At 40.5% G+C, this 15691-nt stretch overlaps 2 protein-coding genes and 1 long non-coding RNA gene across 3 annotated transcripts in view; 1 reads left to right on the top strand and 2 right to left on the bottom strand.

Annotated features, from left to right (window-relative positions):
• Window positions 1-15648, top strand: part of LOC125913599 (uncharacterized) — a 36836-nt gene extending 21188 nt beyond the window's left edge. Inside the window, exon 2 of the long non-coding RNA XR_007455053.1 lies at window positions 15440-15648. This is a non-coding gene — a long non-coding RNA (uncharacterized LOC125913599). The remainder of the gene's footprint in view (window positions 1-15439) is intronic.
• RCC1 (regulator of chromosome condensation 1) overlaps window positions 1-15691 on the bottom strand; it is a 287208-nt gene that overhangs the window by 65920 nt on the left and 205597 nt on the right. The gene's annotated exons all lie outside the window — the stretch shown is intronic.
• The window catches only part of YTHDF2 (YTH N6-methyladenosine RNA binding protein F2), a 34776-nt gene continuing 28120 nt past the window's right edge, over window positions 9036-15691 (bottom strand). The window contains exon 5 of the mRNA XM_049618784.1: window positions 9036-9884. Within this exon, the coding sequence (XP_049474741.1) occupies window positions 9861-9884 (24 nt within the window). The 3' untranslated portion in view covers window positions 9036-9860. The remainder of the gene's footprint in view (window positions 9885-15691) is intronic.

Raw genomic sequence — 15691 nt, forward strand, 5'->3', positions numbered from 1 at the left:
TTTCTGGCTCCCAGCAGTGCTCTATCACTCTAGGAAAGCAGGAGTTGGGATTTAAGGTTAGAAATCGTTTTGTTTTGTTTTGTTTTTTAATTGTTAACCAGAAATTTCGGATTCAACTTTTAAAACTTTTAAACTTGCTTGACAACTTCTTATTAGCTTCCTGGTCTCCCTGCCTCAGAGTAGAAAGAGACAGATCCGGGGTGGGTGCAATTTCAGGTCCACTGCTGGCTATGGCGACACAGGGTGTGAGATGGGGACAGTGAATGTAAACAGGGTAGTCAGAAGAGACCTCGCTGATAAAGACAACCCTGCTGAAAAACCGGAAGGACATGAAGGAGTGAGTGGGCCTCCCAGATATATGAAGAAAGGTATTCCAGGTGGCAGACACAGCTGAGCAAAGACCCTCTGACAGGAACCTGGCATGTTTGAGGGTCTCGGGGAGGCCAAGGTGAGTGGAACACTTGAGAGCAGTACACAAATAAGCATGGAGAAGAGTGGGATGAAATGTGGGAATGCAGGGTCAGATGCCATAAGGCCTTGTGAGCCATGGAAGGCTTTGGTCTTTATTCTGAGTGAGACGGGAGCCATGAGAGGGTGTAGGCTGAGAAGTGGCATGATGTGACGTGCATGTTCACAGGAGCTCCGTGCTGCCGTGTGGAGGACAGACTGTAGGAAGCAAAAGTAGAAGTGGAAACCCACTACGAGATTGTGGCAGTCATCAAAGTGAGAGAGGAGAGTGACTTGGCCCATAGGATGTGGCAACAAGTGGTCAGCCAATAAGATCTGCTGACAAATATGATGCAATATGTGAGAAAGGGAGTCAAACATTACTCCCAGGAGAAATGGGAGAGATGAATTTGTTACCAAACGAGATGTGGTAGGGGCACTGGGGTGGTTCAGTCGGTTAAGTGTCTGACTTTTGATCTCGGCTCAGGTCATGATCTCACGATTCATGAGATGGAGCCCTGAGTCTGTCTCTGCACTGACAGTGTGGATCATGCTTGGGATTCTCTCTCTTCTGCTCTCTCCCTCTCTCTGCCCCTCCCCCACTCATGCATGCTCACTTGCTCTCGCTCAAAAATAAAATAAACAAACATTAAATCAGATGGGGCAGATGAGGAAGGAAGGGGTTTGGGTTTGGGAGTGTTAGGTTTGAACTGTTGGTAAGTCATCCAGTGGAGTGGCTGGGCTAGCAGCCGAACATACCAGAGTTCAGGAGACACATTTAAACTGGTTCTAGGGCACCTGGTTAAGCACATGACTCTTGGTTTCAGCTCAGGTCATGATCTCACAGTTTCGTGGGTTCAAGCCCCACATCAGGCTCTGTGCTGACAGCATGGAGGCTGCTTGGGATTCTCTCTCTTCCCCTCTCTCTGCCCTTCTGCAACTTGCACTGTCTCTGTCTCTCTCAAAATAAATAAACTTAATTTTTTTTTAATTTAAATAAAAAATAAACTAGTTCTATTTGGGAGGTATTGGCACATGGATGGTGTTTAAAGTCACAGGACTGGATGAAATCCAGTGAGTGTACAGGGTCAAGGACTGAGCCCTGGGTCACTCCAGTATCGAGAGGACAAAAAAGCAGAGGAGGAACCAACCAAGGAGACTAAGTAGGGACAACCAGTGAAACCAGATGAAAATCAGAGGAGGTATGCTGTGCTAGAATCCAAAGGAAGAAAGTTTACCAAGGAGGAAACAGCAACAATGCCACATGCTGTTTATAGGTCGAATAAGATGAGGACTGAAAATTAACAATGTGAGGTCCCTCATGACCTTGACAAGACCAGTTCCACTGGGATGAAGAGGATGAAAGCCTGACTGGAGTGGGTTAGAAAGAATGGAAGGAGAAATAGAGCCAGAGAGTAACAGCTTCCTCTTTGGGGGTTTGCTGCAAATAGAGAAATGGGTGGTAACTGGCAGGAAGAAAGGGGGGAAACAACAGCATGTTTGCATGCTGATAGGAATGATCCAATAGAAACAAGTAAAACTGGGATGTGGAAGAGGGGAGATGTGGTGGAACCATGTTGAGTTGGTGAGAAACTGGGGTCTAGTGCACAGCCAGAGGGATTTTCTAGGCAGAAACATGCATAGCCCAAGGGCATTGCTTCTCAAACTAGAAGGTTCATTAGAATCACCTGGAGCACTTATTAAAGCACAGCTTGCTGGACCCCACCCTCTGAACTTCTGATTCTGTAGGTCTAGGGTCCAATAATTTGCCCTCTGACAAGTTCCCTGATGGTGCTGATGCTGCTGGCCTGGAGACCAGGCTTCAAGAAACATTGATCTACATGATGTAAGTGAGTAGATGTAGTGGAGGGAGTCTGTGGTGTTTCATTTTGATTGCTTCAGCTTCCTCAGTCAAGTAGGAAGTAAAAACAGTAACTGAGAGTAAAAGTGGGATCTGAGGTGTTGAAGGTTTGAGAAAAGGGAGAAGGTATGAAATGGTTGTCTCGTGAGTAGGAACGTGAATAGAGGAGAAAATGTCAGTGATTCCCCTTCTGAAACTGATAATCAAGAAATTAAAATAGGACACTGCTTGCATGTTTTTCTCCAACCACTCTAAATGGCACAGGTACAGGTAGTGAAGAGTTGTATGTAACGTAGATTGTAAGTTTGTCAGTTAAAATCAATGAAGTGAGAGGTGCCTGGGTGGCTCAGTCAGTTAAGCGTCCGACTTCCGCTCAGGTCATGATCTCACAGTTTGTGAGTTCGAGCTCCACATTAGGTTGTCTGCTGTCAGCACAGAGCCCGCTTCGGATCCTGTCTCCCTCCTCTCTGCCCCTCCCTTGCATGCACTTTCTCTCTTTCTCAAAAATAAACATTAAAAATAAAAATGGGAGGGGCGCCTGGGTGGCTCAGTCAGTTTGGCGTCCGACTTCGGCTCAGGTCCGTGAGTTCGAGCCCCGCATCGGGCTCTGTGCTGACAGCTTAGAGCCTGGAGCCTGCTTCAGATTCTGTGTCTCCCTCTCCTGCTCATGCTCAGTCTCTCTCTGTCTCTCAATAATAAATAAACGTTAAAAAAAATTTTTTTGTAAAAAATGGGAGTGCCTCACTCTTCAAGTTGAAAGGCTTTGGGGAATAAGAAATTCAGAAAAATTTGGATTCCAATGCTTCAGAGGAACAAGCTTAGAAGGACAGGCTTCTGCCAAGTTGCTTTTGATGACAGAGACCTAGGCCCTTGGAGTGCTGCTCACCCCAGGATGCTAGAAGACCATCCATATTAGATGGTCATAGAAGACATGTGTCCTTCTTTAGCAAACCAAAATAAAAAAAACTCATGGAATTGTGACTGGGAGTGGTGAGGGAGGAGGACCCTGCAGATGGTTTGGTGTTGTTCTATTTTTATAAAATAACTTATGTGGGTTACATATATTTAGGAATACACACATGCTATATGTATACACTGATTTTGTATGTGTCATAAAGCAAAAAAAAAAAAATTAAGTTTAGAAAGATATATAGAAAACTGCTATACCAAGATATACACCTTTTTATTCTATATATGTAACTGTCTGAACTGGTTATGTCATTTCTTTCATCAGAAAAGCACTCCTAGTTAAAATGAATTTAAATCTCTCAAAAATCATACATCAACGAGCTTCAGAGGTCACTTCCTTTTTCCAGTGAGGAAACGTGTGCAGAGCAATTCCCTGACTTGCCAAACATCACACAGCACCTTCATCATGGAGCAGAGTGCCTAGGACTGAGCTGAAGCTGTGGAGGAGGATGAAGAGGCAAGGGGCGCATGCAGTTTCCGCTGAGTGAAAAAAGGCGAGGAAGGAAAATCCAACACAGAAAAGGCTATCTTCTGGATAGATGCCCCTTTTCTCTTCTCACAGCATCCTGTATCTCCCCCAGCATCAAACGGTATTACAGAGGAATCCTTAAACTGAAGTCTGAGAGGACGGGAACCTCCTACTTCCCTCTCTCCGGTGCCCAACAATAGCACCCACAGGGGCTCACAAAATACAGGCCAAATAGACGGATAAACCAGGAGTACACTCACACGGCAAACCGGACAAACAGTAAAACTGAGTTTCTTCAAGGAGCTTCCCCTTAAAGGGCAATTTTTAAGTAACTTTTTCTTTTTTGAGCACACGAACTGCTCCTGTGGCCAGCAGGTGGGTTCAGGGTAACAGCTTTCCAAGCTTCTGCTAGCCAGCCACATATTTGAACATTATTTTAAACTTAAAAAAAAAAAAAATTTTTTTTTTATTTTTTTTGAGAGAGAGAGAGAGAGAGAGAGAGAGAGAGAGGGCGCGAGCAGGGGAGGGGCAGAGAGAGAGGGAGACACAGAATCCGAAGCAGGATCCAGGCTCGGAGCTGTCAGCACAGAGCCCGCGGCAGGGCTCCAACCCACTAACCGCTAGCTCAGGACCTGAGCCTAAGTCCCACGACGCTTAACGGGCTGAGACAGCCAGGCGCCCCATGAGCATTATTTGAAAACGTATTAAAAAGCAATAAACCATGCATGACACTAATGACATCTCTGCCCCGTTAGCAAGTTAGTGCGAAATCCCATTTGCCCGTCCCTCAGGCTACCTGGCTTACCTGTGAAGGTAAGGGGTTTGGCACAGGGGGAGAGACCCCATCTTGAGCCCAGTTTCTGGAGGTAAAATAGCCATTCCGTCAGGGCAGGGGAAAGGCATACAAAAACGAAGGTATGCAGAACAGCCCCTTAGGCTGCGGCGGCCTACTGCAAGCCAGGTCGCAGTAATATGGAGAATCAGGTTAGCAGGACGCAGGCTCGCCCGCCCGACCGCTGGTGAGGGAGCTTCGCACGCGCCGTCCAGGGTCCTAACCCGGCGGCTGGGCGGGGCGGGGCGGGGCGGGGCAGGGCGGAAGGTCCGCCCTAAGCTCCGCCGCAGGGGGGCTGCAGAGCCAGTCCCGGAAACGTGAAGGCAGTGCCCTGCAGGTTTGTGAAACCTTCTCCAATTCAGTTAATCTCGCTGTGGTATCTTACCCCACAATGACGTCAGCGTTCCACAAGCAAGCCCAGCAGCTACTGTAACATAACGGTTCTAAAGGAAGGCTTCTCAGAAGTAAGGAGTGTCACCAGCTGCCTAGAAACCACTAAAGATGAATGACACAGTTATTCATTCAAAGTGGCATTACTTTCCAAGGCAAAAAAAAAAAAAACCTATCAGAATCCTAGGGACACTATTACTCTTTATCAGAAGGGTCCTACATTCATGACACAAACATTTCAAATACACATCTTCCTCAACTTCTGATGGGGTTAGATCCTCCTGATAAATCCATCAAGTTGAAAATATCCTTAAAAGTACATTTAATACACTTAACCTATGATAGTTTTACCTAGCATACCTTAAATGTGCTGAGAACACTTCCATTAGCCTATAGTTGAGCAAAATCATCTAACATAAAGCCTATCTTAAAGTGTTGGATACCTCATATAATTTACTGAATACTTTACAGAAAGTGAAAAACAAAACGGTTGTGTGGGCGCTAAATGGTTTAAGTGTATATCAGTTGTTTACCCTCCTGATCATGTGATGGGACTGGCAGTCACACCAGCTGTGCTGCCCAGCACCAGGAGAAAGTATCTTTCTTCCGGCATAATGCTAGCCTAGGAAAATATCAAAATTCAAAGTATGATTTCTACTGAATGCCTATCACTTGTGCACCAGTGTAAAGTTGAAAAATCTTAAGTCAAAACATCCTAAGTCAGGGACTGTCTATAAATCATTTTTCAAACAAGAGTCAAAAGAATTGGCAGTATCCAAATGCCATATTAACTCATGAAATACAGAAAATTTTAGTACTCATTTATTTTCATGCAGGTAGAAAAATCTCTGAAAAATAAGTTAGGTGGGGTGGAAAATAGTTCTTCCAACATTTGGGGTCTCTATTTACAAGGCCAAAAGTAAAAATTATGGAAGGCCACAAACCAACCCACATTTACTGGGCCTCACTCTGGGTGAACCATGATGCCAAGTGAAAGTTCTCTCCGTAACTCCAGAAGATTTATACATTGCTATGAAAAGGATAGAAAAGGGGAGCCTTGGGTGGCTCAGTTGGTTAAGCATCCTACTCTTGATTCGGGCTCAGATCATGGTCTCATGATTTATGAGATTGAGCCCAGCATCACACTCTGCACTGACAGTGCAGAACCCGCTTTGGGATTCTTTCTCCCTCTCTCTGCCCCTCCCCTGCTTGCATGCATGCTGTCTTCAAAATAAATATTTAAAAAATAATAAAGGAGCTCCCAATTGCCAAAGCTGGGACAATTTGTGCAACAGAGTAAATGACAGCACTGACCCATGGAATTAAATATCCCTGAGTCCACACTGATACAATTTTTAAAAAATGGGGAAGACAGCTCCTCCTTATAGGATTCTAGTTGGTATAAATGTAAAATACGCATAGTGAATAAACATGTGGCAAATGCCACAGTAATACAGGCAGTAACAATCCAGATGTCAAAATCAGTGAACCCAAGACTGATAGTTTTAAAGTATACTCAAGTTACTTATTAATTACAAAGGGGAAATCAGTAACTACAGTGGAACAGTATGGCAGACACTACCTTAAACACCAAGTGATCAAAGTCAACAGTAGTAAGACATACGGACATCATGTTTGTTAATACAATGCAGTGAGAAGGGCACAGAACTCTTTTGGTATTCTTGCCCAAAAAACCCTCAATCTAATAGTGAGAAAATATCAGACAAATCCAACACAAGGGGCATTCTATAAAATACTTGGCCAGTTCTCTCCAGTGTCAATCATAAAAGGTAAGATTGAAGAACTCACAGGCTAGAGGCCTAAAGACAACTAATGTAATATGGAATCATGGACTGGATGCTGAGCCAGAGAAAAAGGGACATTCCTTGGACAACTGGCACAATCCATAGGTTAATAGTACTCTATCAGTATTTAGTTTTTTGATAATTGTACTATGGTTATGTAAAACGTTGACAGTTTGGGGAAAGTCGAGTGAAGGGTGTACGAGAACTCTTGGTACTATTTTGACAAAAGTCTAAAATTATTCCAAAGTAAGTGTTTTGTTTTTGTTTTTTTTTAATGGAATTATGTTAGGGGAAAGTAGCCAATCAAATGTGACTAAGATTAAATTGAGTGAATTTAAGATTTATGCATTTTGTTCATCTTAAAAGTCAGAATGCTTTGAATCAACACTGGTATGTGTGGTAAGATTGTTCAGTTCCCGGGGCGCCTGGGTGGCTCAGTCGGTTAAGTGTCCAACTTCGGCTCTGGTCATGATCTCGCAGTACATAAGTTTGAGCCCCATTTTGGGCTCTGTGCTGACAGCTCAGAGCTTGGAGCCCGCTACAGATTCTGTGTCTCTCTGCCCTTCCCCCACTCACATACTGTGTATCTCTCCCTTTCCCTCTCAAAAATAAACATAAAAAGACTGTTCAGTTCCCCCTCAACAAAGGAGAAACAACATGGCTATCCAAAATCTTACATTCACAAATGACAGAACAAAATAAAGCACTGAGGGCAATTATCAAAAGTCAACAATTTCCAGTGGCAAAGCGGTCATTGGCAAGTAAGATAATTCATTTTAGCTGCACTGGGGGTTCTTCATCAAACCAACTTTTGGACCAAACTTATAGAGTGAACATAATCTCGTTTTTTATACTACAAAAGAAAGCCTGTGTGTGTGTGTGTGTGTGTGTGTGTGGTTTTTTAAATACACAAATCCAACATGTGGACTTTCTCAACCCTCAGGGAGAGCTAGGTGAGCAGCCTTTAGAGAGGCTCCAAATTCCTTTCAGTTTGCCCCCAAAATCATTCCAGTATTTCCTATGATGTGAAAAGAAAAACTGGGAAGCACTGGCTTAAACTTACATTTCAAATTGCAAAAACAACATCCTGAATGATCTCATATCCAACTTGAACACAAGGTAGAAAAATGAAAGTAAAATTGCTTTTGAATTTGCTTTTTTCAGGATATTTTCCCTTTTGAAGGTGAAATACTGGACAATTAAGCCCATGGTAGTGCTCTACATGTCACAGAAGTTTGAACTAAAACTGTAAACAATGAATGTTAAATTTCTAAATTCAGAAATTGGGCATCTTCAAACTGAGCAAAGGACTCCCCAATTTTGGGTGAAATGTATTTTAGAAAAAGTTTGGCAAACAGGAATACCTACGTATACTGTACTGTGCCTCAAGCAGAGAAAAGTTCTCAACTCGAAGTGACAACTATAACGCTAGTCGCTAATTAGCATTATTACTTTTATCACATCCTATATTTAGTAGCCTGGGCTGTGTAGAATAGCCAAATGAGTAAGTCATTTGAGGACAAAACACTGTCCAACATCATTAAAACCCATTTTCAGTACCTTTTCTTATTACATGAGTTTTCACACATTTAACACACATTTAGCACAACTGGGACATCTTGAGAACTAAAAATCTTTTACTTATTTATTTCATTTTTTAAAGTAATTTCTACACCCAACGTAGAGCTCAAACTCACGACCTGGAGATCAAGAGTCCCATGTTCTACCAACTGAGCCAGCCAGGCACCCCAAGGGCTTAAACTCTTTAAGGCAGAGAAGCCCCAAACCTTGGGAAATAAACAAAGATGAACCAAATACCATTATGTTTTTATGGTTCACAAAGACCCAAGCCTTACTGGGATTTATGCTTGGACCTGCATCCACATGAATTACTCTTTAGATAAGCCACATTTCAAATTAAACACTTAGATCCTTGATACTGGACTCTACCTACTTTGCAAATAAAATTATAAGCTATCTGGCCAGATTTCTACAGGGTTAGACAAGTGTCTGGCACCTAATAAGCACTCACAAATATTTGCTGAATGATTTCCCAATGGCTCTACCTTCTCTGGGAAGCATTATGAATTCTGGCCCACCTTTTTCTTTACAGAGGTCCCGGATACAAAAGCAAACCTGAACTATTTCATTTCAGCAAACTTTCTAAACATAGTTGCCATCTCACCTCTTAAAAGTCCTTACATTCCAAATCTTTCATTAAAGATAGTAGACTCAAATCATACTAATAAATGGTACTAGAAGTGATGCTCAACAGGATCTCACGTTTATTGAGAAGTGATTAATGGTAAAAAGAAAGGCAATGCCCTTTCCTCATTGGCTGAACAAGAAACTGAAGAAACATTCACTACACGTTTTACAATATTTTTCTCTTCCAAAATGCATTTCTGTAAACAAATTTTTACCACTGTTCTTAGCTTTGAAATCAAATTAATCCTGACTTAATCAGTATAATGTACAAGAACAGAAAATTTCTTAGGACTCCTAGTAGTTTACTTTGAGTAACAAAGGGTCAGAGAAAATGAACCACCCTTAAAGACACAACCTTGGGTAACACTGTTAAATTCTCCAAGACAAAAATTCTTCATAAAAATGTTCTTCCAGTTCGGAAGGGGAAAAACCAAATTCCCACTTTCTGGGGTGGAGGCCCAAAATCTTCGAAACTCAAGTGTTCTCCAAGTGCAAATGTCAAAATGGGGAGAGGAAAGGGTTTAAAAATTAGAGAAAACTGTATGCACTTACGGACTTTAAAATCCGAAAAACATAGTAAAAAGACAAAAAAACAAAGCATTATGCTCTGAAATCACAACCAAAGCCAAAATAAAAGGGACATTTTTCACCTAAACTACCTAGAGGGATTTTTTGTTTAGTTTTTTCTTTTTCTTTTTTTTTTCATTTTCCAGTTAAGTCCTATGTCTTTTGTGAAATTCCAATACTTAAACTGCAAGTCTGCAATCGTCTCTGAAGTCAATGAGATTAAGAAAAAAGTCCTAATTCTCTTGAAGGTCATTTTTTTCCTCTTAGGATATGCAGATGCAACCGTTGCTGCAGTCTGTGGAGAACTGCCTTTTATTTGCCACGACCTTGACGTTCCTACAGAGGTTAAAAAAAAATTGAAATCATTAGTTAAAACTTATCTGAACATGCTTAAAAATTAGAACTTTATAAACAATTCAACAGAAATTTAGTTATTTGTGCTAGATAGAATATTCCTTACAAATAAAAACTTTTATTTCCTGTATTTTAAACCAAAGTAGTAACACTCAATCACACCAATTAATAAAAAAAAATGTTTTTGACTTTAAAATTTCTGACATGACTGAGCAGATTTGTTTTCCAACTATAGTTGGTTTAGGCTAATACTTGTCATTTCCCCAAAATATGAACCACTGGAAGTAATTCAAACATAATCAAAAGCCTAAAGAAGGAAAGCAGCATATAAGGAATACTAAAAAAAAAAAAAAAAAAAAAAGAACACCTAACAGTACTAGAGTCATCCTATACTAGTCCTAAGGCTCTAGGCATATTCACAGGTTTCAATTTCCTTCTTTTATGAAATGAGGATACATATCTCACAAGACTGTGGACGAATTAATGGACTGACATACAGAAAGCTCTTAGTCCATAGCAAGAAAGAAAATTATCCTCTTAACCCCTAGGGACAGTTTAAAATCCACTTAGAGACAGAATTTTGAAAATTGACTGCAATACTTAAGTTTTCCCTGAAAAAAATCTACATGCTCATTTCTTAGTAAAAATCATTCTTTATGTGCCTTTCATAAATTTATCCTAAACAGCCTCCCATTTCACACACTACCTCATGTATTAGAATTTTTTAAACTATGATTCAATCCATGTGCCTTTTAAAAGCAAAAACATTAAGAAGCACAAGGCCTGAACTTATTACTTGATTCATCAATCTGTTGGAGTAGAATCAATCATCTGCTCCCATCTACCCCATGGTAAATACGATTCCTACTAAGAACAGCAACTATCACTTATGGGATTCCATGTTCCAGACACTGTACGTAATAATGATCTTCATAACCACCCTGTAAAGGCTATTATTCCTGAGATAAGAAAACTAAAGTTCAAAAAATTTACTTGACCAGGATTACCTAATAAGAACCAAGATTCAAACCAAGGGCTATATACGACTATATAGGCTCTTTCTCTACAACAAGTTATTACAAATATTCATATAAAAATCAACAAAGTGAAGCTTTGTGATGAACAGACTACCCCCACCACTAATTTAACCCATAGATATAAAAACAGTATTAAGAGCAGTTATCTTTTTCTTTAAATAGACTCCCAGCATAGAGCCCAATGCAGGGCTTGAACTCACAATGCTGAGATCAAGACCTGAGCAGAGATTATGAGTTGGGACACTTAACCCACTGAGCCACCCAGGTACCAAGTTACCTATTTCTGATGTTCCATTTCACATATCTGGAATTCAGGGATAAACTCACCAACATACCAAGATGTGGGATGGATGGATGGATGGATGGATGGATGGAGATTATATAAGTTTTATTTATTTATTTTGAGAGAGAGAGTGCGCAGGGTAGGGCAGGGGCAGAGAGAGAATACCAACCAGGCTGTCACTGTCAGTGCGGAGCCTCATGCGGGGCTCAAACTCACAAACTGTTAGATTATGAACTGAGTCAAAGTCAGAGGCTTAACTAACTGACTGAACCACCCAGGTGCTCCTGGGATATTATTTAAGACATTGTGACATTTCAAATTTAATAAAATAACTCACCCATACACTCCTATCTCTTGAAATTAAACCCAATTCAAGAATAAGAAATTCAGGGGGCGCCTGGGTGGCTCAGTCAGTTGAGCGTCCGACTTCGGCTCAGGTCATGATCTCACGGTCCATGGGTTCGAGCCCCACGTCGGGCTCTGTGCTGACAGCTCAGAGCCTGGAGCTTGTTTCGGATTCTGTGTCTCCCTCTCTCTCTGACCCACCCCCGTTCATGCTCTGTCTCTCTCTGTTTCATAAATAAAACATTAAAAAAAAATTAAAAAAAAAAAAAAAAGAATAAGAAATTCAGTCCAACACAAAAAAGACCTCAAAAGTTTTGATTCCCCTCATTTTCTTGCCCTTCCTGTATAATCTTCCAAAGTTTTGGTAATAAACATACTGGTTATAATAGGAAATTGCAATTAAAAAAAAAATCTCTGCAGTTGACCAAAGTCAAGCTTTATTGTTTATTTATTTTTGACACAGAGAGAAAGAGACAGAGCATAAGCGGGGGAGGGGCAGAGAGAGAGGGAGACACAGAATCCGAAGCAGGCTCCAGGCTCTGAGCTGTCCGCACCGAGCCCGACGTGGGGCTCGAACCCACAAACTGTGAGATCATGACCTGAGCCAAAGTCGGACGCTCAACCGACTGAGATACCCAGGCGCCCCATAAGTCAAACTTTAAACAGCACTTCACTTCTCATTAATTTTAAGCTCATCTACCTGGTTTTATCCTTCATAATTTGGATGGATACGATTTACCTAATAACCTGTCTTCTATTATGGACCAAAATCTACCCTTGGGCTTCAGAAAATCTGGATTTTTCTTTTGTTTTTGTTTTTTAATGTTTATTTTAGAGAGAGACAGAGATACTGCACACGAGCAGGGGAAGGGCAGAGAGAGACACAGAATCTGAAGCAGGCTCCAGGTTCCAAGCTGTCAGCACAGAGCCCAACGTGGGGCTTGAACCCACGAACCCCTTCCTTCCGTGATACTTAACTACCACAGCTTGCACTATCCTTGTAAAATCTGCACCCACAATTAAAAAATTAAATTGCATTATTGTTTTATGTAAAATTAGTCCCAACTCAATCAAGAGCTCCTACAAAGCAAATAATAGGTCTTCAACTAACCTCACTCACAAACTACTTATGAATTTAGCAATAGGTAACAGGCTATAGCTGACATTTATTTATTTTTAATATTTATTCATTTTTGAGAGACAGAGAAAAACAGAGCATGAGCAGGGGTGGGGGGGGGGAGGGTGGCAGAGAGAGAAGGAGACACAGGATCTGAAACAGACTCCAGCTCTGAACTGACTCAGCACAGAGCCCAAGGCGGGGCTCGAACCCACGAACCATGAGATCATAACCTGAGCCAAAGTCCAATGCTTAACTGACAGAGCCACCCAAGCACCTTCGCTACAGATGACTTTTAAATAAAATTCTGGTGCTCATCACAAGAAAACAAATCATTAACTACGTCAAGTGACAGATGTTAACTTATTGTGGCAATCATTTATATCTAATCATTACACTGTATACCTTTAAACTAATACAATGTTGTTATGTCAATTACATCTCAATAAAACCAGGAAAAAAATTCTGCCTACTATCTCTTATTTTAATATAATGTAACCCCTAGGAATACAAATAAACGTATGTACCCCAAACTGTACTGCTAAATTAGAAAAACTAGAATTTGCTAGGAATGCAAACTGGTGCAGCCACTTTGGAAAACAGTAGGAAGGTTCCTCAAAAAATTAAAAATAGACCTACCCTATGAGCCAGCAATTACACTGCTAGGTATTTATCCAAAGGATACAGAAGTGCTGTTTGGAAGGGGCACATGCACCCCAATGTTTATAGCAGCACGACTGACAATAACCAAACTATGGCAAGAGCCCAAATATCCAGCGACGAATGAATGAATGGATAAAGATATGGTACATATACACAATGAAACATTACTTGGTGATCAAAAGGAATGAAATCTTGACATTTGGAACAACATGGATAGAGCTAGGGTGTATCATGCTAAGCGAAATAAGTCAGAAAAAGACAAATATCATATGATTTCACTCATGTGGAATTTAAGATACAGAATGGATAAATATAAAGGAAAGGAAGCAAAAATAATATAAAAACAGAGGGAGACAAAACGTAAGAGACTCAAATACAGAGAACATACTGAAGGTTGCTGAAGGGGTACTGGGTGGGGGTATGGGCTAAATGGGCAAGGGACATAAGGAGGACACTTGCTGGGATGAGCACTGGGTGTTATAAGTAAGTGATGAATCACTAAATTCTATTCCTGAAATCATTATTACACTATATGTTAACTAACTTGGACTTAAACAACAACAAAAAAAGATATATATATTTGTGTGTGTATACATATCATGTAATCATCAAAAAAAACCCTAGACATTGCTAAATCTGTTTTTTCCTAATACAGTTATATGTAAGTTTATCAGCAGGCTTAGTAACAGCATTTACAGTATTTAGTCAGAAGAAACTCAAACCAGCATTTTGCAATTGCACTTACTGCATCATCAGATTTTTAAAAATAAGTCTTTTCTTCTTCATAATGTGCTAAGTCCCACAAATATCTGCTCAGTTTTGCCAAATACAATATAAAACTATTCCTGAATCTTAACTACACAATGATACCAAGAAGGCAAGTACAAACTTCTGTCCTAACGTAAACCTGTATGCCAGGTTTATTTTAAATTACACAAATTACATACAAATACATGACATTAGTGGTCTTAATCTCCTGATCAACATCAAGAAAACATCACACTGATACAATTCAGCAAGCTGAATTAACTGGTGTTCTACTTCCAAATACAGCTTTGATGTATACACGAAAATTAAGCTTATATATTTACAAATAATAAAGATAACATCCATCTTCTCAGAGATTATAAAGATATTTAAGCATTCACATCACACTACCTTGAAAGTAAAATAAATTTAGCACCAATAAAAAAACAATTCACAGGATTTTTTTTTTTTTAAAGTTTTTTTAACATTTTATTTATTTTTGAGACAGGGAGAGACAGAGCATGAACAGGGGAGGGTCAGAGAGAGGGAGACACAGAATCCGAAACAGGCTCCAGGCTCTGAGCTGTCAGCACAGAGCCCGACGCGGGGCTCGAACTCACGGACTGCGAGATCATGACCTGAGCCGAAGTCGGCCGCTTAACCGACTGAGCCACCCAGGCGCCCCTCACAGGATTTTAAATACTAGATTTTAAACACATTTTCATTAGGGTGCCTTGCTGGCTCAGTCCGTAGAGTATGCAACTTTGCAATTTTTGATCTTGGGGTTGTGAGTTTGAACCCCATGCTGGGTGTAGAGATTACTTAAAAATAAAAAAAATAATAATAAATCAAAATTAAATATTTTCATTAAAAAATTATAGATTGGAAACAGAAGCAGTGGAATCTTGCTTGAAGGGCTTCCCACTACCCAAATCTGTGACAATTAGAGCATTACATAACCTTAATATAATAAGTAAACTATTATAGTAATATCTGAATTAGGCAACGATCAGCAATGGATGCTAAAACTAAAGAGTGAAAATTTGATGAGGAATAAGATGTTTACAATCTCAAACTATTTTCCCAATTAAAAGAAAAATAGCTTTATCCTCGAGAACTTAATGACATTTTAAATAAGTGATCAAAATTAACATTCCCAGTGATGGAATAAACTGTCTTCTAATGTGAGGCACTGAGGACACGAAATCACTTCTGTAATTCCTGCCAGAACCACAATCACGATGTCCATAATGAGGAAACCTTAGACAAACTGAAGGACATCCTGCAAAAATAAACACCATAGGGGCACCTGGGTGGCTCAGTTAGGCATCTGACTTCAGCTGAGGTCATAATCTCACCTCAGGTCACGATCTCACTGTTTGTTGGGTTCGAGCCCTGCGTCAGGCTCTGTGCTGACAACTCAGAGCCTGGAGCCTGCTTCGGATTCTGTGTCTCCCTCTCTCTCTGACCCTCCCCCATTCATGCTCTGTCTCTGTCTCAAAAATAAATGTTTAAAAAAAAAAAAAAAAAAAAAAGACCAAAAAGACATGAAAACTATAAGATTCTGGACTGGAATCTGGACCACTAAAAAATGGCT

Source organism: Panthera uncia, assembly GCF_023721935.1.
Source record: "Panthera uncia isolate 11264 chromosome C1 unlocalized genomic scaffold, Puncia_PCG_1.0 HiC_scaffold_4, whole genome shotgun sequence".
Taxonomy (NCBI): domain Eukaryota; kingdom Metazoa; phylum Chordata; class Mammalia; order Carnivora; family Felidae; genus Panthera; species Panthera uncia.